At 33.0% G+C, this 23,339-nt stretch overlaps 1 protein-coding gene across 2 annotated transcripts in view; it reads right to left on the bottom strand.

Annotated features, from left to right (window-relative positions):
- The window catches only part of LOC134246736 (uncharacterized), a 36,983-nt gene extending 15,145 nt beyond the window's left edge, over window positions 1-21,838 (bottom strand). For both annotated transcript variants that reach the window (XM_062729092.1, XM_062729093.1), the window contains exons 1-3: window positions 21,720-21,838; window positions 18,752-18,929; window positions 649-813 (exon numbers count right to left, since the gene is read on the bottom strand). In XM_062729092.1, coding sequence (XP_062585076.1) covers window positions 649-813; window positions 18,752-18,929; window positions 21,720-21,817 — 441 coding nt within the window. In that variant the 5' untranslated portion in view covers window positions 21,818-21,838. The remainder of the gene's footprint in view (window positions 1-648; window positions 814-18,751; window positions 18,930-21,719) is intronic.
- Window positions 21,839-23,339: the final 1,501 nt, after the last annotated feature.

Raw genomic sequence — 23,339 nt, forward strand, 5'->3', positions numbered from 1 at the left:
TAGCTTTCACATCCTAAGAAATGTCCGCCTCCAATACTTTTTATTTACCTCCCTTTTTTACAGTTAAACTTCATAATCTTGAACAATATAATATATCAAATCCTAGGGACATGTCAATGTAATGTAAAGTCCTAACACCTTTTTTTTTTTTTTTTTTACCCTTGTTATCTTTAATGCAGCTTGGATATCTTGAAGTTTTATCTGTCTTGTAAAGTTCAGGATAATGAGATTTGACTGTATTACTTTCAGCAAATAATGGAATAAAATGCAATTTACATTTTTCATTTTCTTTTGTAACAGAGTTGAATGCACAGAGTGGAAGGGAAATATTCTATGTTAAAACTACCCTAATTCAAGTAGAACAATATAATGTGTTTCACTGTGTCTTATAATAGCACCTGCATTCAAACAAAGAATAGATACAAGTATGAAGTTGTTCTTTTTCTTCTGCTCCCATGCTTTGACATTCCACTAAAAGATGCACTGATTTCAAATGGTGCTAGACAATATAATAACTCCAAAATCTATTCACCACTTGAAACCAGGGACCTACAGCAGATTTCTTTCATTTCCATGGAAACCAGTCACATGACCTGTAAAGACACTATCTCTCCTCCTTTTTTTGGAGAGTTCACCTGTCATTTGTACCTTTTGAGCCTCCTTTTCCAACTCTTCCCTCTTGGCCTGAGCGAGGGCATCTTGTTTCTTGATAAGTTGCTGTTGCAGTAGAACCTTGTCTTTGAGGAGTTGATGCTGGTCCTGTCTAACATCATTTTTAGCAATGTCCCACTTCAAAGACAGCTTTTCCAATCTCTGTAAAGAGATAAAAAATATCATATTTAAACAATCTTTATAAATTGTGTGACAAAGAAAATCTTATCAAAGACCATTGGCTGCAATTATTAAAGGAAGGATAAAATCATTTTTTGCCAAGTTACAATATATGCAGTCATTGAAGAAAAAATATGAAGATAAATCAATAGGCATTTACTGAATCTCCAGTAATGGCTGGACATTTACTGTACTATTCTAGGTCAATATTTCTATCAATGGATGAAATTCTAGTAAAATGGATTTTCCAAATTCTCTAATTAAGCCACATAAATACAGTCATTGGCATATAAAAGGTTCATGCATTTCTGAATGACTCATTGTGTTATAATCCTATTTTATACTATAACTTTGTTTCTTTAACTGAAAGGTGCCAACAATCCATTAACTCCTTCCTGTACACCAGAGTTCAACAGCAGAAAAACAAGACCTCAGCACATCACAGTAACCAGGACCCAGTATCTATGTAACCTCGGACCTCATTCCAATGAGACTTTTTACCATATCATGCATTGATTGCCTATTTTAAGTGAATCTAACCACTTAATGGAAAGACACTTTGTCTATAAAAATACTAAATAAGAATTAACAGAAGTCAGAAAAAATGACCAGCTAGGATAAAGCTCCAAGCTGCCATTGCAGCTCATTAAAAATTTATAACTTTTTTGTATAAAAAAGCTTTGATTTTGCTTATACTTCTACTGATAGAAGTTACTGTTACATATTAGATCGATTAAATTTCGCAAACAAAGCGATCTGTGTGACCTTGAAATTAAGATCTTTGAAACTTGTTTTCCTCAATCACAACATCTTTTTCCCTATCTTTGGTGGCAGTAGCATTTCACAACTTCCTGGCAAAGTTCACAATATCGTTGTTTAAAAACCAGCAATGTCATAGATCATTTTTCTCCCTGCTTCAGCCAAGGCTGAAATTGACTTTTCCTTTTTTTCTCTTCAATATAATTGTTTATAATACACCTGTTATTGAGCAATTTTCTTTGGTTTTATGCCTAGCTGGCCACATAACGTGACAGCTTTAATGGAACCTCATTATACCTCTGGATAACATTACCAATGTTACAACACAACACCAATTCTAATGTTCCTGGAAAAAAACCTTAATTACTTTTTATCATAATTGTTCTGCTTTTGTCCAAATAAAGCTACCTTAAAATTTAAGGATCATAAGTGATGAAATTTTTTTTTTTTTATGATTTACCATTGTGAAAACTGTCAACCGATGCCAGCAATGTATGACGTACTGTATAGATAAGCTATAATACCAATGATACCATGTATGTATATATTTTGATCATTGCATTCTATTCATTTATTTTTTTGGTTTCCAATTTTAAAATTTGATTCTAAGAGATTAATTTACATTCTACTTGCTTTGCGAGAGAACTCAAGTGATTTTTTTAAACATACTGTCTTGGACGGGTTGAAAGTTTTACAATCTAGTATTTTAGAAAAATGGCAAGCAAAAACTTGGACAGCCTACCAGAATAGTTAACATTACTCCTTAGCAGGAATGTGAAAAGTTGTTAACATTGTTAATGGGTGGAAACTTTGACAATTATTTGTAATTGATTAATTTAATCAATGTTTTCAAGTTGTCAACTTAAGCAGTTTGTTAATGAAAATATAACCCTATTAATGTATAGTATATATACCACACAACAGAAGTTGGGAAAAAAAGTCCGTCTCCAGGGTGATGACCTTTAGGTTGCTGACCTCAGATAAAGACCAATGCCCTCTATTCATCACATACATTTCCTTGGAAGTTATACAGTGAGAACATCAACAGAAAGTTTAAGAAAAAATATAGTGAAAACAGACTTATTGATTATTTTCAAAGCATTTCAACTGTCTGCATGTACAGAACTGCAGACAAGCCATGATTTTTAAGGTTCCTATATGCTGAGCAAACAGTGCTGCATATTTTTTGTTTTCTAGAACAAAAACTAGGCCAGAGTGAAAGCTCCACTTTTTTCCCTGAATAATAATATTAATTTACCAGTCAATTTGACATAGCCATATCAATATTCACAAGCTCTCTTACATGTGAATAAGTTGTCTTATAAAATAATGTTATGAATAGTAAGTAATATCTCATACTATAAACCTCATTCTATCTTAAATGATTTTGGAAATACCACGGATATTAAAACATTGAAATTAATGCTTGTTATTTAATAATTCCACTGCAAGATTTGTTATAATCTAGCTTTCTTCTCAAAATACATATGAATAGCTAATATGTTCCAATTATCTCAAAAAAGAAGTTTTAAAGTGCAATTTTTGCAGCACTAAGCCCACAGAACATTTAAGAACACTTTTAGGTCATTGTGTCAACCTTCACTTTCCATGAATCACTAATGCAAAAAAATTTCATCGAATTTCTTTGGAACTTTTCACACAACAAATGAAAACTGCTCTACATTGTTAAAACATAGAAAACCTACAAACAATCTTCATATTGTCCTTACCTCTTCTGATAAGAGTACAACTTAAACCAGCAAATTCCTATCAACTTCTAAAAAAAAAACTATTCATGAAGCACAACAATTTATCTATATTCACAATGTATACATACACAGTCCTCTTTTAAGGCACAGACTTGGTGATTCAAAGAAAAAGAACATAATTCACAAGACAGATACAAGTTTCTATGAGTGCACTCAAGCGAGTCAGCATGGGGACTAGAATTCGGTTACGACTTGTGACAGAGAAGTTTGCCTGAGTGGAACTGATTTAGGCCTCTGATTACAGTGCCTATAATAGAAGGCTTGAGTATCGGGTGGTAGCCCCGTCCTTCTTAAGGAGACTCCAATAAAACCCAATGTATCATGTCCTTTATCATAATGCCACTTTATCAATTTCATTTTTTAATTTCTTCACATGGTGTTTAAAAAAATTAAAATTGTTCAAAATGGCTTGAGGTTTCATGTCAGCATGTTTACCAACAAATCATCAACAGAGAAGAATACACAAGTATGTTTGTATTCTGCAATATGAAAGCTTCAATTACTGGAGACAAAAACATCAGCCAAGAAGAAACAGTATTATGAGGGATTATTCAACATTAATTTGTAATATTGAGAGGTAAAGATTATTTTTTTTCGAGATTATAGATGTCCATAGCCATCCAACACTGACAGTTCATTTAAAATCTAACCTTCAATCTCCCATGGCCTCATTGCACTCATAATATGATCCAGCTCTTTACACTGTAGAAAGCCCCCTAAGATCAGATATGGAGGCCAACTAACAAAGCATGACAGAGACAATATGGAGAATTAAGACACTGTGCAGTATACTGTATTGGATTGCCTGACTGATCATGCTCCAAAGGGCACCAATAACTAGACAACAAAAGATTGACAACAATTATAAGCCCACTTACTATACCAAACCTTGATCACTACATTGCTCAATTGCCTATTTTTTCTGTCCAAATTACCCAAAAGAATGCTAGTTATTGATTTTTTTTTCAAATGAGAAAAATATTCCAACATGTGCATGACCCCCTGTGTCATTTAGCTCAGGCAATTATATTTTAAAACATTAATTTAACATCTTGCTCATCATAATTTTCTTCCATATCTTGATTAATTGACAATGGGTCTTTGCTTTTGATTGTACAATATTTTCCTTCTGTCAATATAAACAGCTGTCTACCATGTATGGTAAGAAACTAGAATGTAGGTCAGCTCCATATGTGAGAGGTGCGAGGTTGCAGAATTAAAAACTTAAATTGAACACACTGATTAATTCAATTTCATATCATGAAGAAATACTTATTGCAAGTGTAAAAGAGTTTGAATAAAAAATCACTTGAAAAATTGCAAAAAAATTAAGTAAACTAGCATATGTGTCAATGTGTCAACATATAAATTGTAAAATTTCCAATGAAAGCACATCAAAATATTTCTTTTCAATAAATATACACCATGTATATTAAGAGCAGTCTAGGAAATCAGTATATGTGTTCAAGCGGGTTTCTTATCCTTATTCCAATTACAGGTGAAGAAATAAATAAACATTTGAAAATGAACTTGCTGATCCATCTTTTCATTGGGGTAATAGTGTTTCCTTACGACATTAAACTGAATAAATACCAACACAACCTTGTCCAGTTCATTCCACGGTGTTACAGTAATTCTTTATATAAATATGTATCCAGGTCTGAATTTTTACCTGTCAATACCTGATCAATGATGGCCATCTAATGTTGCTAGAGGGACCTTTTCTTTTTCTGCTCAATATTAAAAGGTTTGGACACACATGTCATTTCCTGTATTAAATGAAACCACAACATAGCTATACCTTCCAGTACCTTGGAACCACTACAAAGTTCAACTGCCTTTTCACAAATGTGTTTAAGAGAGATTTTTGTTGTGTAAAAATCTGTATGAAGGTTGAAATGATTTCTACTCTCATTATTTATTTCTTTTCTCCTTCAAGATCCCCTGGCTTAATTCTTGATGTACCCTGCCTCTCTTGTCTTCTGACCTTGTATTTACATGTCCTACATGTAACTACCAAGCACTTCTTAATGTAACCTGGCTGTAATCTTCAAAGATATGACAATTCCTGCTAGGTTCAGTACAACTGAGTTCCCATCATAATGGAAGACATTTTTATGGAAGTGAGGATTTGTCCAACAGGATCTAATAGGATGACACGACCTTCACCTCCTAGAAGCATATTGGTTTATTTCTAGGTCACATGGAGGTCGGAATATACTTCTGTTGTGATTTACAAAAGAAACTTCAGAGGAATAAGTAAATTAAGTTCGAAATTACACATTGAATGTAAAATTTTCTTATTGTAACGCTAACAATTTTCCAAGAAATCTCCATTACTAAAATGTATGTAATTTCAACACATCTTGAAGGGCATGATTTTACAGAAATTTGCATTTAAAATTTTATAAAAGAAGGAAAGTCGTTAATCCCAATGAGAGTTATCTCTCTTATCAGAGGGGGTCAGTGAGCCTTAAATCTTCCTCCCACAGTATACACTGCTTCCCTTACAAACCTTCTGGAGTCTGCAGTAGCCTTCACTGTTATCACAGCCTGAAGCCTCTCTAGCTTTCCGCCATTCTCTGATACATTCTATCATGATTCTCCAAGACCGGATTTCTTCTTTCTCTTCTGGACTTAAATCATCACATCTAGCACTCATTTTTTTTTTTTTGTTAATTCCCCAGATTTTCTTTTACAGCACAAAAATGAAAAAAAAAAAAATCTTTGCATCCACGATTCAATGTCCCCGAAACTGATTTCTGCTGATCAAACTCTATGCTTGACAGATCGACATTCCAAAGGCAGATAGGAGCAAAAGAAAGGGTTACTATTACAAAACCTTTTTTTCTAATTTCCTTTTTTTGTCAAACAGATAAAAACAAGCTGCGGTTATTACCCAGTGACAATGCAGTGCAATGCTAAGTTTCATTGTTTGCCATAATGTAATTATCCCACAAAAAAAGCTTTAAAAATCACAAAATGAACCTCAAAATGTGGGGCTCTTGACACATTTTTTATGAATCTACTATTAGGAAGTGTGTTTTTATGTGCTTAATTTGTTAGGACACAAACATTATCCAGTGTAATGAGTAATTCTGTACTTCTGATATGTCTTTAATTGACAAGGTTAATTACAGATTGTAAAGCCTTACGACTGTTGACAAATTCATCATCTCGTATGAAGATGTCCTCACCAAAATAAAATATGTTGGCAAGATCGAACTATTCATGATTATAAACTTAATACTTGCACTGTTAAAATAAAGAAATCTAGTAGAAGGGGGGGGGGGGGTGAAGACAAAACAAAATCAAACATTCACTTTCAATCACTCACCTCTAAAAATGGAAGATCGTAAGATTTTTATGACAGAAAAATACCGTATATACTCGCCTATAAGTCGGTTTTTTGGGAGTTAAACTTTGGTCCAAAACTCTATGTCCGACTTATAGGCGAGATATAAAAAGACTGGTATTATAGAAGGTCAATCTTTCTAAAATGAACTTCTAAAATACAACCGACTTATAGGCGGACCGACTTATAGGCGAGTATATACGGTAAATGCAAACCAAAACCGGCCGTTACAATGATGACATTTCTTCTTTAAATAAGATTTTTGTTTGCATCCCATGCCTGTATGTGGTTGCATGCCGTGCAGACAATAGATATCTGTTTCTACATAAAATCTGACACTACATGTATATGACAATGGAATGTGAGACACCGGCAGGTAGACGGACCAGGCCTTGGGGACCTTCACCACTGCTATCCCTATACACATATTTTGCGTCATAAAACATCAATATTTAATCGGGTTTCCATCCATGAATTAGCCCCGTTGTTTGATCAGATAGATGTGGAACTAACACTGAATACCGATATCCCTGTAGGATCTCGTGTCCATCACAAAGCAAGAGAAACTGTACCACGACAGTATTTACACTTTAGAGTATTATTTAAAACATTTGAGCTTCTACATGTCCTTAAAAAATCCATAAAATTTTGCAATTTTTTTTTCATTATAAACTTCCCATAATTTTCAGAGCATGAACAACTCAGATAATAAAACAATGAAACATTTAACAAAAATTAGCAAAAATCACATATAGTTTTAAAACAAACTATGTACACATACATAACTTATCCAAGCCAGTATTTGCATATACTCAACAGAATGATTTTGCACATACCTGAAGTATTTCAGGTGACAACCCAATACCTACACAGGTAAATCTTTACACCTTGTCAACATGCGGAAGTTTGACTACCAAGGTCAGATATACACCTCACCAAAAAAGCTGTAAAGCACCTGTTCCCGTTTTGTTCCGAGCCCGCTACGGAGAGGGAATGTGGCTCTGTCCCATATACTGGTCAGAAGCTCAATATTTCTGTAAGCAATTTCTAGTAACATCCAATTAACAAATCAATAATTAAAGCAACAATAAAAGGGGCTCTCTAAAGGGTATATTTGGTATTTATGTATCAAACATAACAATGAAGGTGAGAATCCAAATTCTTTTGGACAGAAATTTTGAGCAAGGTACCTACCTTCTTGGTTCAACATGAAGGAAATGCGGTGTTTTAGTATTCCATGAAGGAAAAATCCTACTCCTCACTTGGGATCAAATGCCCCCATTGAATCAATTTTTTGTCTTGCTGGCATTTTGTATGAATGTCCAGTTAACAATTTCAATGCATCGTGTACTAAAACTCTGAGAGAGCAGAAAGTTCCAACACTAAGCTTCATATTGTATTCATTAGACAATGAAATCCCATAGAAAGAAAATTCTGCAGGCCTGGGTGAAAGGGAATACTTATTTGTATACTAATGCAAAGAGGGTGGAAAAGTTAGAGAAAAGCATGGTCATCAGTGAGAAAGGATCTCAAAACACAGTTAACATGTCACTAGCTTAATCCCTTACTCTCCTACTGGCACATAGTAGTCAAAAAGAAGGATTACTTTGCTGAAAAAAAGAGAATTATCTATAAATAAGTCCATGGGGTCCATATAGGGATTTAAACTACAATGTGGACACTTTAATCACCAAAACATTATATTAAATTGGTTATTTCTGAATAATAATAATGAATGACAAGGTTTATTCCAATTTCATAAGTTTTTTTTTTTATTGCATTATGTGTTTTAAAATATATAACATAAAGGTACAACAGATTAGCCTTTTATCTCAGTTCTGACTGAAAAAAAAAATACTGAGAATATATTAAAGATAATTTAATATAAGGACTTTAGGAGCAATCTCACAAAGAAACTGTTTCAATATTTAATAAAAATATATAGTCCAAATAAAGACATCCCATTCTAAAAATGAATAAGCAATTTGATACACACAATATTCCACCCTCTGTGGGCCTCTTACAACTATTGACCACAATAAACCCCAATGCGGAATTATTTCATTCTAACAAAAGCTTATAATTCTGTATTTAAACAAATTCTCTTTCCCCCAAGGTAATGCTTATTGAGCAAACAATTGAGACCATTTGCCTCCTCTTCAGTGGCGCTAAAACAAGTTGTCCGATCAACTGGACACAGATCAACGCCTGTCCACAATACTCTTAGCTGGACCTTACATGATATCATCTAAGACTGGCCAGCTAATCAGCTCTCTCTCTCCTCCTGGTGTATTCATACTGTACCTTAAACCCCCTAAATCTCCCTCAAACCTCCTCCAGTAATTGTCTAACGATTTTCTTTACACACAAAATAAGTCATAATACCCCCTGTAATTCTTTGCTTTTTGACCTTATCTGTATGATAATGAACAGGGGTATACTTTTTTTGGACATCTTCGGAAGCTGTGAAATCATAAGAGATGTTTGTCACTGTAATTTGAAGCAAATATTCACTCTTTAAAGTACAACAGAGATCATTCTAACTGACATGTTATTGCATTAATGCAATCAAAAGCACTTCTGTTGCCCACATTGGTCCATTAAAAGAAATATCTTCAACAAATTTTTACCATTTAATGGTAGATTTTTGCAGACTAGCTGTGCAAAACATTGGAGGACCTACATATTTTGACTTCAAACTTAATAGATCATATATATATACTACTAAGCCTGTCTACAAAGTTCATAAAGCATATGTTAACAAGCTTGATGCATTTAATGATCAAAGCTGATGAGCAATGCTTTCAAAAACCCTTTATTGTACTTTGCATTGTCACATCTTAGCTCCCTTTAGTTTCATTCCTTTTGAGGACATTGATCATTCTATTACATTGGTACTTGTCTCCTTTTAAATTAAATGATTTTCTCCTCAAATGTTAAAAAAGAAAATGTAATTTAACCCCGCAGCTCCTTACAAAAACATGGAATAAACAAACATTGAAAACTTCACAGAATACCACTATTGACTTCATGTTTCCTTTGAAAGCATTCAATTGACCTTGTTCCCTCAAGTTGGCAAATATTTGGTTTTGACCTTATTGCAATTGATTTCACACAAGTCATCAGCCATTCTGTCACAACAGATGCTGGTGGATCCCAGTACAATTAAATGAGGAGTCGTGGATCTAAGTTAAAGTAATGGGGATTCATTATAATCGTATCATCTTGTCAGGAACCCTTTCTTACACGCCAGGTTACAACAAAAATTTCCAATCTACATGTATGACAAAAAAGATTTTCAGCCTATTTAAAATTTTATCTGAATTAAAAATTATGCAAATGTGTATTAAAAGAATGAGTACTGTAGATGTTTTTGTGCATAGTACTAATATAGTATATATACATGGCTACAATTTGTCCTGGAGTACTCAAGGTACATTGAAGTCATATATACGAATATAGTGGCTACCTTTGAATTCCACGTAATTTTCTACCAGCAGATTGAACAGATACTGTGATTCTGAGAATTATGACCATGTTAAAAAGACAATTACAGTATTTTTTTTTCAATTTGAGACTATTTTACAACACAGAGTTTTATCATTCATTAATCAATTGGCTGTAAATGATTTTTAAATTATAAACTTTGAATCCATTAATTTGCAAGCTTAATACACACTGTCCTCCAACTCTGGGCTAATATTCAAGCTTAATGTAAAAGTATTGACCATGCAGTTTATGGAGGCCTTTCTCCGAACATAAAGGACCGTCCTGAATCCAGTGTCCCAGTGTGGCACGCTAGTTCTCACACAAAGTTACTCCCGGCTGGAATCAATCCATTAGGAGTGGAGAACCAGTAAAGACATTCAAAACATCAATATCAAACAATCAGACATTTTAACTCGATCAATTTCCATCATTTATCCTGCCATATTCATTTCATCAGCACAAACATATCCTTCCACAAGAAACCTCTTTTAATACTTCAAAAATAAACTCATTTCCTATTGGTGCTGAGCAGTGCAGCTAGGGCTATGGACCACAGAAATGTAAATTATTCCTCATCATTAGCATTTCTCTGACAAAGCAACTAGACTATGGTCTCTGTTTTCAACATTTCAATAAAAAGAAAATTTTATTTCTGCTTGACACATTTATTTAAATAGCAAAAACCACCACTTTGTGGAATCTTCCTAAACACCATAGCTATACATCTATACAACAATAACATCCATCACCCTCACCTTCAGAAATTTGTATAATTACTTTTTTATCATGTGCAGACTGCCCTTCCATTGTCAATTTATTATTTTTTTTCCTCCCACCACCCTCTTACAAAATACCAATCTAATGTACACAATAGAGAAAAACATATGTATCTAGTAGAAAGGCACTATACAGTAATACAACAATTACTTAAATCAAGGTGTCAGTTTTCAAAAAATACCAATCTCAGTGGTACCATGACTCCACAAAGATTACATCAAGCCAAATTAGAGTCCAATGAGTCTATATAGTCAATGTATCAATTAAACTAATTAAAGATCCTCAGACACAGAAGTAGCTGAGTCTCCCTTGTAAGCAGCATCAGATCTCATGACTGCTTTAACTAGTATAATTGTTTCTATAACAGAATACGTTACTCTCAAATATCAACCTTCTTTTCTGCTAAATAAATGAAATTTTAACTTCCAATTAAATCTATCATAGAATAAATGCCTTCTACCACAAGTTCATTATTCTTAGCATTTTATTGTGATTGAGATGAAAATTCCAAATGCTGTGCATTTCAATGGGAATCCCCCCCCCCCCTAAAAAAATTCTTTAAAAAAATTCTTCCTTAAAATACTCCTCTACTGCATTTATTTTAGCCATACTGATACACGTATCTTATACTATGGTAAAAATCTTCCAGACACCCCTAAAAAGATGCGAGTTTTATATTTAACCAGGAATAGTACCTGGTCAGCTACGTAAAAATAGTATTTGAGCAATTAGGGTTAGATAAAGCATATCATATTAAAATTATCATCAAGAGAGAGAGAGAGAGAGAGAACAACTCCACTTTTACGAGGAAAATTACTGTTTTTCCTTTGCAATGCAGAATGTCTGCATGAGGATCAATTTCAGAGAGACTAAAATCTGCATACAAATTATTCCTTAAAAAAATCACAATTGAACTATAATTGAAACACTTACATAACCAGGCAATTATTGAGACATTATATGCTACAGTCTGCAACATCAATCCATTTCTTTACATTTTTTGGTCATTTATACATGCTGATCCTTATTTTAGAATTCCGATCGAGACGACATGGTGTACTAATGAAGCTACTTCTATCAATTTTCATTACCTTTCAATTAACAAAATAAGCGGCAGCTTTCTCTTTAGAAGGCTGAGTTCTTGTAACATACTCTAATCATTCCATTCTATCTACACTACACCAAAAAAATCAATCATCTTCCCCTTTCTTCTCTTTTTTCTTTGAGCTTTTTTTCTCCACTACAGGATCTGGTATTTTCTACTGACTGTACATTTGACTATAAAAGAACCCCACTTCCTGGCCTAGTTTCTCCATTGCTTCCTCTCTGGGCAATTTTCTGGTACTCTGCAATATAACCTTAGCTACCTTAAGCAGTTATGGAAAAAATAAAAAAAACTCAATTGCAGTGTGTTGTCGGTTTCACGAGAAACCACTGTGGCTAACTCAAAATTGATTAAGCAAACAAAATCTAGGAATCATTTTCAGGGTAATTGATAAATTTTTTACATGGTTTAGAAATGGGAGCTTCAGTTTAAAGATTTATTATTGACTAAAAATGAATATAAAGCATCTGTGGCCAGCCCCAATAAATGGCCATTAATTCAGCTGTAATTTCACCTGTGTTATTGATACCTCAGTATTGGCAGGTAATTTTCAGGTCATAACATTAGCTAGCTCCACCTCTGTATTTCATGGGCCATACTTGTGACACGCCCCCTAATTGTGGCTGGTAAATAATAAAACACCTAAATTTTTCTATGGCTCTGCTGGGAAAGACATGCTGAAGTTAATGACACAATAAAACACAATATGTGTAGGTACGCATACTAACTGTCAAAGTGCCCAAGAGAGACATCATAAAAAAGTCAACAAGCAAAAAGAAGCATTCAATAAAATTGTCCCAAGATTAAACCCCTGGACTGGCAGATACAGGAACATCATAGGTGGATCCAACAAATTGTCCATAATCCTCCCCCCTCTCTTTTTAAAATGTTTTTAAGGACATATGCAAGGTACCTTACCTACTGATAATTTTTCACAATATTCCTAATTTAAGATTATAGTGCCATCAGATGTTCATAGACAAAAAATCAGCATGCATTACCAGGGGTTTTTGGAAGATATCAAATTATGAAAAATTTAGCATTATTCAATGAAAAAAATACAAAAATTACGAAACATAAATTCCAGATTTTTTTCCCATCAAAATTTGTACAAGTCAATATATAGACACTAAAAGTATTGCACACAGGTCCTTCATTTAGTGGAACTCTTCAACTCCAGGGAAGAGCTCAGTCAAGTTCAAACTACATTGCATATGACCTTATGACATTAAGGTACATTATCCCTCCTGGATACTCTCATTTTTTTTCGTTTGAACCTTTTTGATTTTCCATAGGATACATCTAATTTATCATTTAAAAAATCCATATGATTTCAGCGTACTTAGTGAGACAAAATTTGATAGTCTAAATGACATTTTAACTTGGTGATTTCATAAAGGGATGATAGATATTTTTCCTTGTTAGAGTTATCTTTCTTATCAGAGTATTGATCAACCTTAAATCTACCTTTTTTTTTACCACTTCAAAGCATAGTATAAGCACTTTTGTGATAAAGTATGCACTAAGAATTCTGAATAAAAAGTGAGGCTAATTTGACTTTTACTGAAAGAATAAAGATCACAAGAGAAGTTCATTGATTCAGTACAAATATTGCTAAGAAAATATAAGAATGATGACAAACCTTTGCCAAAAAAAAAAATTCCCAAACGTAAAGTGACCACAATCCAGTGGAATATATGTACTTAAAAAGTTGAGCAGCATGTGTCTTCTTAGACACTGACCACCTCTAGGTATGTAGATAACAAGTCATACATTCTCAATGATGACCACAAAAAATGCCTCGGGGCCAAACCAATCAATATAAAACAAATACAGTAGTATGACCCACTGCTGTCATGCTACCAATACACAACTGACTCTGATGCACTGACGGGGGCCCAAAGAAATACAGGATAGGCAACTTGTGGACACACATGATTTTCTATTTACAAGTTCTGACATCATAGTCAGTGCTGTTGGTAACCTTCATCTACATGTAAAAGATATGGAGAATGAAGAAACTATGACATTCCACTACCAAAAAAAACAGAAACTTTCCTCCCCAAATGGCTCATGAGTGTCAAGTCGTTTTGATGATTAACCACATTTTATATGAAATGGGGCCATTGGTACCTTCAAGAGACTGAATAACATTAGCAAATACAATATATACAAAAATATGTAATTTAGTTTAACTTAGTGTAAAAAAGGTAAAAATAATAATACTGATAGATCTCAACATAGCATAGTATTCTGATAGGTCTCAACACAGCATAGTATTCTGATAGATCTCAACAAAGCATAGTATACTGATAGATCTCAACACAGCATAGAGTATACTGATAGATCTCAACACAGCATAGCATTCTGATAGATCTTAACACAGCATAGTATTCTGATAGACCTTAACACAGCATAGAATTCTGATAGATCTCAGCACAGCATAGCATTCTGATAGATCTCAACACAGCATAGCATTCTGATAGATCTTAACACAGCATAGTATTCTGATAGACCTTAACACAGCATAGAATTCTGATAGATCTCAACACAGCATAGAATTCTGATAGATCTCAACACAGCATAGCATTCTGATAGATCTAAACACAGCATAGCATTCTGATATAGATCTCAGAACAGCATAGTAATCTGAATCAGATACATTTTTCAACACATAATAGTACAGACTTAAAAACAAGAGGCAAAAAGATTCCTTACTTCAATGTTATCAGGAAACATTACTTAAGCAAATATCAATGAAACCAGGAATTAATTTTAAGAGTTTAGCAAGTGATGAAAAATTTACACACACAACTTGATTAGGTATTTTACCCCTATATGGTGTTCTTGTACATGAAGGGTGCTGTATACAAAATTTTACAAACAAACCTACAGGACAGTATTTTCTATAGACTAATGTTACTAAAAAGTCATTTTTTTCTAAGTCCAAGGGGCATTACTCTGTCAAAAATTGCTTGATTGTACCCAAAACAGAATTTAAATATTTTAATGAAAATCTGTATACCAAATTTCATTTTAGTATGTGTAACCTCTGCAAAGAAAATGGAAAACAGAAACTGTTTGTGGACCAACAGGTAGACAGACCAACTCACCGACCAACAGACAGCAACAAAGCATTATGCCCTCCCTTCCTCAAATGGAGGAGGGGGGGGGAGATCAAAAGATTTTTGTTTATGTTTCAGTCCATTATGGGCTTTACTAATAACTATATACTCTGCATATTTTTGAGCTATAAGTGATCAGAAAATATTATATATAAGACGTCCTTCTACATTCTTCCTTTGATAAATGAAAACAATTGCATCTTAATGAAATTATATTCAATAAAGAATTTGCTGCCCTTAATTTTCATTGAAATCACACATTCAGATCTGGTAATTTCTTTCCTGCAAAAAACATTCAAATCGATGTCCCCATTTTTCAAGGAAATACCCTTCAACAAGTATTGAGCCAGAAAGTTACTGACCGAGAGAACACCGCTAGCTAATTATAAATTCTAGACACTAGAAATAATAATGAGCTAAAACAGCGACTTACCCCGCAGTGTGACCAGGCGTTTGTGACGGGTGATTTGTTACGAACTCGTGGCACAACCAGCCCTGCCTATTACCCCTTCATTTAAACAGCTCTACTCCTTACTACCTCTTCAATGTAGCCATTGTAGCGCAACGGCAAAACATATCTGAAAGTCGATGAGGCATGACCCATTTCAAAATTCCCTGCAATCCACCCACATTTCAAAAAGACACACACACACACCTCATCATATTATTATATAAAGACATCACTATTCTGGTCTAAATACATCTGTCAATTCTGAGAAAATAAAAAAAGTTTGAAAAACAAAATTTCCCATAATGGCAATATATAATAACCAATATTATTGACCAGCAAAGGGCCTCTTTGCACAACTGTATTCTGTCTACACGCATAACCCACATATACCCTACAGCTGTTGGACTTCCCATCAGAAACAATAGACGTACACTTTATAGGGCCCCGTGCTCTGGGAGCTCCTATAGGGACCTAGATCTATCAATGTTTCAATAGCCTCCGAGATCACAGGGACTGCAGGGACCACTAATTATCAATGTTTCATAGCGGCGTTCTGACGAGATCAGGGGGCAGCTTTACTAACATCAAAGTGGACCGCCATGTAAAAAACATAACCAATGTGATATACTGATACATTTACAGAGCAGACCTCAGCTGAAATGTTTCTGTAACATGAAATGGTCCTTTTTCTCCTCTGGAAGCTATATACTGCAATCTCTGTACTGACTTCAATTGTTTGTTTGAAATAGATCAGAAATATTTTTCCTTAAATGGAATCAGTCAATGGTCAATGTTATTGTTAACTTGATTTATATAACAGACATATCCATTGTGTATTTTGTTCATTTGTGTCATCTCTGGCAATAATGAGGTAATAAGGTAAATAATATATTTGAAAACATCAGTACAATTTGTGCAATAAAAACCAAGCTATTAAGGCAAAGACAATTGTCAATGATAATTAAGAAAAAAAAAACAAACAAACACACAAAAAACCCTATTTAAATCATAGATCAACTAAATCACCATATGTCTGGATAAATATCAGAATTGAAAATTGAAGTGCAAATTGATAAATCTCTATATTGTACAACATAATACCTTAGAATTTGATATGTATAGACAATTTATATGCTAATAATTTCTTTAATAACTTCACTGATATTTTCCAATTCCCTTTGAAGGGCCCCATTTGGTAGCTTTTGTAAAGCTCTGACAATTCTTACCAATCGTTTAAACCTTTAAACCATTACACAAACATTGAAAATTCAGTCATAATTGTAACTCACTCAAAAGAAAAGAAAAAAATCTATTATCTAAACATAGAGAAAAACTTGTACAAGCTTGATTGGGCTCAATTATTGATGAAAAGGGTTACCGGGGGAACAAGGTAACTTGTTTGAAGCAAACACAATTCTATCCGTCCTGCTTCAATGATTTATTGACCCGATTCTGTTACATGATTACCTAAACAAACTTTTAAACAGGGCTGCACTGGATATCAATACAGCATCCTAATAATATTCATACATGCTCTGGGTTTGATAACAAACTCGCTGTTTTTCAGATGGAGCGAGCAGGGCTATATTGACAAGCCCGTTTAGAAGAATATACGGTATTCTCACGTTTCAACGCACAATCAATTTTTTGACAACTGTTTAGACTTGCTCAAAAATGTTTTTTTTTCTTCTTTTTGTCAATGCAATATCAAAGGCTTTGTATACTGAGTATTACTTCAAACCTCAATGAACATTTACAATACTAACTATGAAAAATTCATATTTTCTCCTGTAGAAATATAAGCATTCTTCATCCCCCCTCCCCCCTCCCTAATCTTATCTTTTTGGCATGATAAAAATCAAGTTCAACTTAATAACAAATTGTTTTATCTGGTTTTGATTCACTTCTCATTTTGACAGGATAAAAAGGGAACTAATCCTTGCAATAACTCTAGAGTCTAGAGCAGAATAATATTCCATACATGTATACAAATACGACGCTACCAAAGGGAGATAAATTAAATTTATCATGCTGACAATATTAGGATTCAGCAAAAATAGTAAACACACTTACAAAATAATGCTTCTCATTTCATGTATGTGTACAATATCAAGTGCTAGCTCATAAATGGTTAGAACTGAGATGCAATAATGATGAGGCTCATGGGAAAAAAGGTGGAAAACCTGCCTTTTTTTGAGGGGAAAAAGTAGTAAAAGGCAAATTTCATTGAAGTTATATTGCCTGACAATGATATGATTATTGAAAGTGACAATTTTTACTTTAAAAGTATGAGCATTCAGATTTTCATTTATTAGAGATGCAGAAAACGACCGCAGCAGACAAAAGAATGGCAACTTAACATAATTCACAATTGCTGCCGAATTGTGATGATCTATAAACTTGTTTTGATGATCAAGTAAGCCCTTTGAGCTAAAGGCCAATGAAATAAGCCAACAGAATGACCCTTAATTCAATTACCCTCCTCCTCGACAACACCAGATCACCCAAGCATTTGGAAATTCCCTGAACAAATAGTTAATTCATTATCCAGCCTAGAATCAATTTCCACCATTCGCTTCTCTGTATAACAAATGTATAAATCTACTGAATCAATACAAACACTCTAATGGGAAGAAAAAAGTGAAAGCTCAACAGCAATAGACTATATATCTTAGCATTGCCACTATCCCAGCACTGAAATCCAGGAACACTATCATCATATCTGTTATACGGCCTCCTCCTGCCTCAATTTATTGCATTCTGTACTTTTGGTGAAATTACCATGTTTAGGCCTGTGTTCTGTAATTTTTCTCCTTCATAAACAAAAATGATTATGAATTTTTCTTCCCAACAACATGCAGGGTCAAATGCTGTTGCAAGTTATGAAACCAAATATTCTTTCCAGTTTCAGGTACTGAAGAGATTACAACCTTTTCTTCCAGTTAAATCAAATATTACAGTCAACTGAAAGAGACTTTGATCACAGTTTCTTTAGAATATTATTACTTTATACAGGGTGATAAAAATAAATATTTGAACAATTATTTGAGATTCAAATTAGTAAATGGACATAACCCACATCCCTCCTACCTCAGCTTCACTGGATTGTCTCCTCTTGTTCTGTCCATTTCCTGGTGAGGATGACCTTTGGTGGAAACCCTCATCTTTGTTGCTATTTTTGGACGAGGACCTCTTCCCTGGAGATCTGCTTCTGTCGGAGAGTTTTTCTGGGGACCTGTTCCTGGGGGTTATTGGTTCTTGAGGTTTTCTAGAAAGTATTACATATTATTTCCTTTAGAACATGAGAAGAGCCTCTACAAGAACTTAAATTAATGTAATAACAATGCAATACATGTACAGCAAATAAATACTTGAACATAGTAAACTTGATTTAGGGTTTTGTTTTTAAAATAAAAATCCTTGAAATAGCCAAAAAGTAAACCTTATCTGTTAAAAAAAAAGTGCTTTGCGTCATATTTATTGCCTCTCCCACCCACCTCTCGTCCACAGCTGAAAGAACATTGGCCCAAGAACCATAGTATCAATTTTACTTGGCGATATTCAGTATATTTTAACAAATGCCATCAAGTAAAATTTGTTAATTATAATAACTAATAAGTCAAATAAAACCATGCATCATTCATTGGTTAATAAGTCAGAAGTTAAATAGATTATCATTAATGGAGAGCAGGCAACTTGGACAGGTGATAACACATACATTTTTCATCCAACTTAATTTTACAACATTACACCCTGGTCTGATGAGTGACTGACTTAATTAATTCTTCTCTTTTTCAGCAGTGCCACAATAAGTCACTGTGACCTAACAAAGTAAAACATTTTTCTAATGTGTGGGGAATGATGCTCAAAAAAATATGCATCATTTGAAGCCCTACTATAGCATTTAGAAACTTTATAAAGTGGTTAGGTCTTTGAGGACAATATTTTAGAAACTTTAACATTAGCTAATCAATTAAAAACAAATGGCAATGATTGCCAAATTCACAAATTACCTGATTTGATTTACTGTATAAACCTTGTGTAATGAAGTTCAAAATGGGTGAATCAGGGGTAGAAATTCCCTAAAATTGTATTTCTCTAGTAATTGTGAGTACCATAAAAATGAACTCTCAATTAAGACAACTTGCAATTTTAAGATGAAAGCTTTTCAAAAATAAACAGCCATCTATCCATCTCTTAAAAGACTTTGTAATTTTCAACATGATCAAGGCAAATGCTCATTCATTTTAAAATGGCAGATGTAAACGGTAACTAACGAGAGAAAGACTAAAACCGGGTTGAAACGGATGTTTCTTTCCTGGGTAAAAATTACAATGAAAAAATCAACTCGCAAATTTTTGCGGGTTACAAATATTTCAATTTAATTAACTCCCAATTTGGATATTCTAAACTCTGTTAATTTAATGTAACTTGAATTTTGCATTTCGAACCCTGTGAATACAATTTGATTAATAAATCTAACTTTAAAATTCAAAGTCACTGAACTTTTTAAAAAGACTTTCTTATTAAAATGTATCATTCTATACATGTATAACAATCTACATGTACACCATGTGTACACACTGCAATAAAAAATATTCAAATCCTGGCTTGTGATTACTTGAAAATCAAAAAATGTTTATTAATTACTCCATTTCCAACTAAACCAATAAAATGTGTATATGTGGTTCATTTACTGTATAATCAGGATCACAGGATAAGAACTTATTAAACAAGAAATATACAGAATTGTTGTAATGTCACGTATCATGTTAATTAGTATATTGAACAAATTACTGTAGCTCAACTTACAATTTTCATGCTTACATGTACAAACTTTACCATAAATTAAAATATCAAACCAATTATTTATAACAGTTGTTAAGAACAAAGTTAGTAATTAAATTTCAATAACTTGTTATACATCATTCAACATTCAGCAAACTGAACTGTTAATTTCATCAAACCACTTTCACCTGAATCCACTTCTCTAAGTCAATAAGCCTGTAAAGTTCAAAGTGTATTAGTTTCTAAATCTATATCTATAATTAAAACTTACACCAAACTTTATTGTAATGAAAGAAATGTCAATTAAAGATATATTCAGAGTTTCTAGAAAATTCTGGAAGAACATATTTGGTAGAATGGGGTGTGTTGGTTTATTTAATTTTAAAAAGTTTGTAATCCTTTACATCAAAATTAAAAATGAACAATTCACAAGGTTAAGGTGGACCACTGAATGCAAAGCTAAGTCATACTATGTTCTTAAACCATGAAGATGACGTATTATACAAGCAATTATATTGTAACAGGTATGGAAAAATGTCCGCTACTGGTATATTGAACCCGGGAAATCCGCCTAACCCTGCAATGCTTGTTTTTATTGTTTGTTAATACATATTAAAGAATATTTATATGATACATTGTAAATACTTTTTAAAAGATTTATGATATTGGTAGTAGTATTTATATATAAAAAAAGAAAACCTATAAAAAAGTGTACTGAATTTAATCTCCACAAAAACCAAAGTCTTACCTACTGACCCTAAAACAGTTAGCTCAGTGAAATGAGCATTTTTTAAGGATGGTGAAGGGACAAGGTGACACAACTCTCTCATGCCTTAACCAATTTTCATAATGTGAAACTAACTTTTAAAATTAACTCCAAAACTCTTCTCTAAAATTTTCTAAGTTCTTTCCTTGGTAGATGGCACGGAAAGGAGAATAAGACCATAACAAATTTCGTTGGAAATGTAAACAATATCCTTAAGAAGTAATGTACTGTTTATTAAAAAAACAAAAGAATGAAAACACAGTGGATTTTACATCAAAATTAAAAATGACCAATTCACAAGGTTAAGGTGGACCACTAATATATGCAAAGTTTTATTAAAAATACTCAAATACACTTAAACCATGAAGATGACATTGTGCAATATGCATTACTTGAATTTTAAATTGCAAAAACACTGGTATTAAAAAATGTCCACCAGAAAATATTGAAAATATAATTCCAATATTGATCTCTAATGTAAACACGACGGACGACATAACTTACACGGGTAATGTTGGTTCATAATCCGGAAGATACTGCTTTAAAACCGCTGGTAAACTGCTGCTTAAATGGTCGGCTGTTTTCATTTTTAATTCATTCATATAGTTTATACATTATTTAATATAATTATTCACATTCCCCCCCCAAAAAAAAACCCCACCAACCTACCTAGTACCTACTGACCTCTAAAATAGTGAGTAGCGTTACCAAATATAAAACATTTTTTTAAGGATGGCCTAGAGGTACAAGGTGACACAATTCTCTCCCTGCCTTAACCAATCTCATCATAGAAATAAATCCTCAAATAAATTAAACTTTTGAACCCCAATATCTATTCAATTTGTTATATTTTCTGAAAAAAGACAAAATTATGGGGGGGGGGGGGGGGGGAAATTTTTGTATCAGTATAATCACCAATGTGCAATGAAATATGAACTAGACTTTAAACAAAAGAAATTATTATAATTGTGCATATTCACTGAAATAAAAACAATAAAAAGAATGTATACTGTTAATTAAAAAAAATAAGCTCTTAAATTGAAAACACAGTGAGTATAAGATATACAAAACAAAAACTTCAGAGTCAAAACTTTGTGTATATCAAATGTATTTGGAAGATCAACATCGAACTGAGGAAATTCGAGCTAATATATAGCACAGTTTTATTAAAAATACTTCAAATACACCATTAATTTTCAATGAACAAGACATTGTGCAACTGAAGCATTACTTGAATTTTACTTTAAATGGCAAAAATTGCAAGCATGTAAGAAAATAAAAAATTTCTATGGAAAATATTGAAAATATATTTCCAATATTGATCTCTAATGTAAACAGAGTTGTTGCATAACTTAGCAAGGTAATGTTGGTCATAATCCGGAGAAGAGTATGTTTTGTGATAAATAATTTTTGTGATATAATGCTTATAATTGATTTTGTTCTTTCTCAGCTTGATGTTTAATTTCATTCATAATTTATACATATATAATTTATATTATTATTTGATAAAATTGATCAATCTTAAGTGAGCAGTGAAGGGTATAACAAAACAGTGCTCAACTATGGTAACTTCCTCTCACGTGACACCTATGAAATTAACATTCCCGCCAAATTTTAGAGCAACGTTGTTGATTACTCATTACCCAGTCAATAACTGTATATTGTTAAGTGATAAAACCATCTATATACTTACTAATAAAAAGTCCAACAAAAGAAATGTTTATTACGTCGGTCTAACAATTTCACTATTGACCGGTCTTACATCAAGCACCAGTGATTTTTATTAGACTATAGTATAATCACAAGGAAATGATATCAACAGTCTTTAAACAAAAGAAATTATTATAATTGTTGCATTTAACAGCAAGGTAAGGTAAAAAGAATATATATTTTGTGATAAATAATTTTATCATAAATAGACTTATAATTGATTTTGTTCTTTTAAAAGCTTGATGTTTATATTTACTGAAGAAGCCATAATTTTCCATATATAATAATTGATAGTATAGCGTGTATTGATAAAAGTGAGCAGTGAAGGGTATAACAAAACAGTTATAGACTAGGATTCGGGCAACATATGATTTGTTGGACCTGAAGATGAAAATGTTGCCCTTGGCCTGCGGC

This window comes from Saccostrea cucullata, unplaced genomic scaffold, assembly GCF_032062105.1.
Source record: "Saccostrea cucullata isolate Sc308-1 unplaced genomic scaffold, CSIRO_AGI_Scuc_v1 ctg159, whole genome shotgun sequence".
NCBI classification, from domain to species: domain Eukaryota; kingdom Metazoa; phylum Mollusca; class Bivalvia; order Ostreida; family Ostreidae; genus Saccostrea; species Saccostrea cuccullata.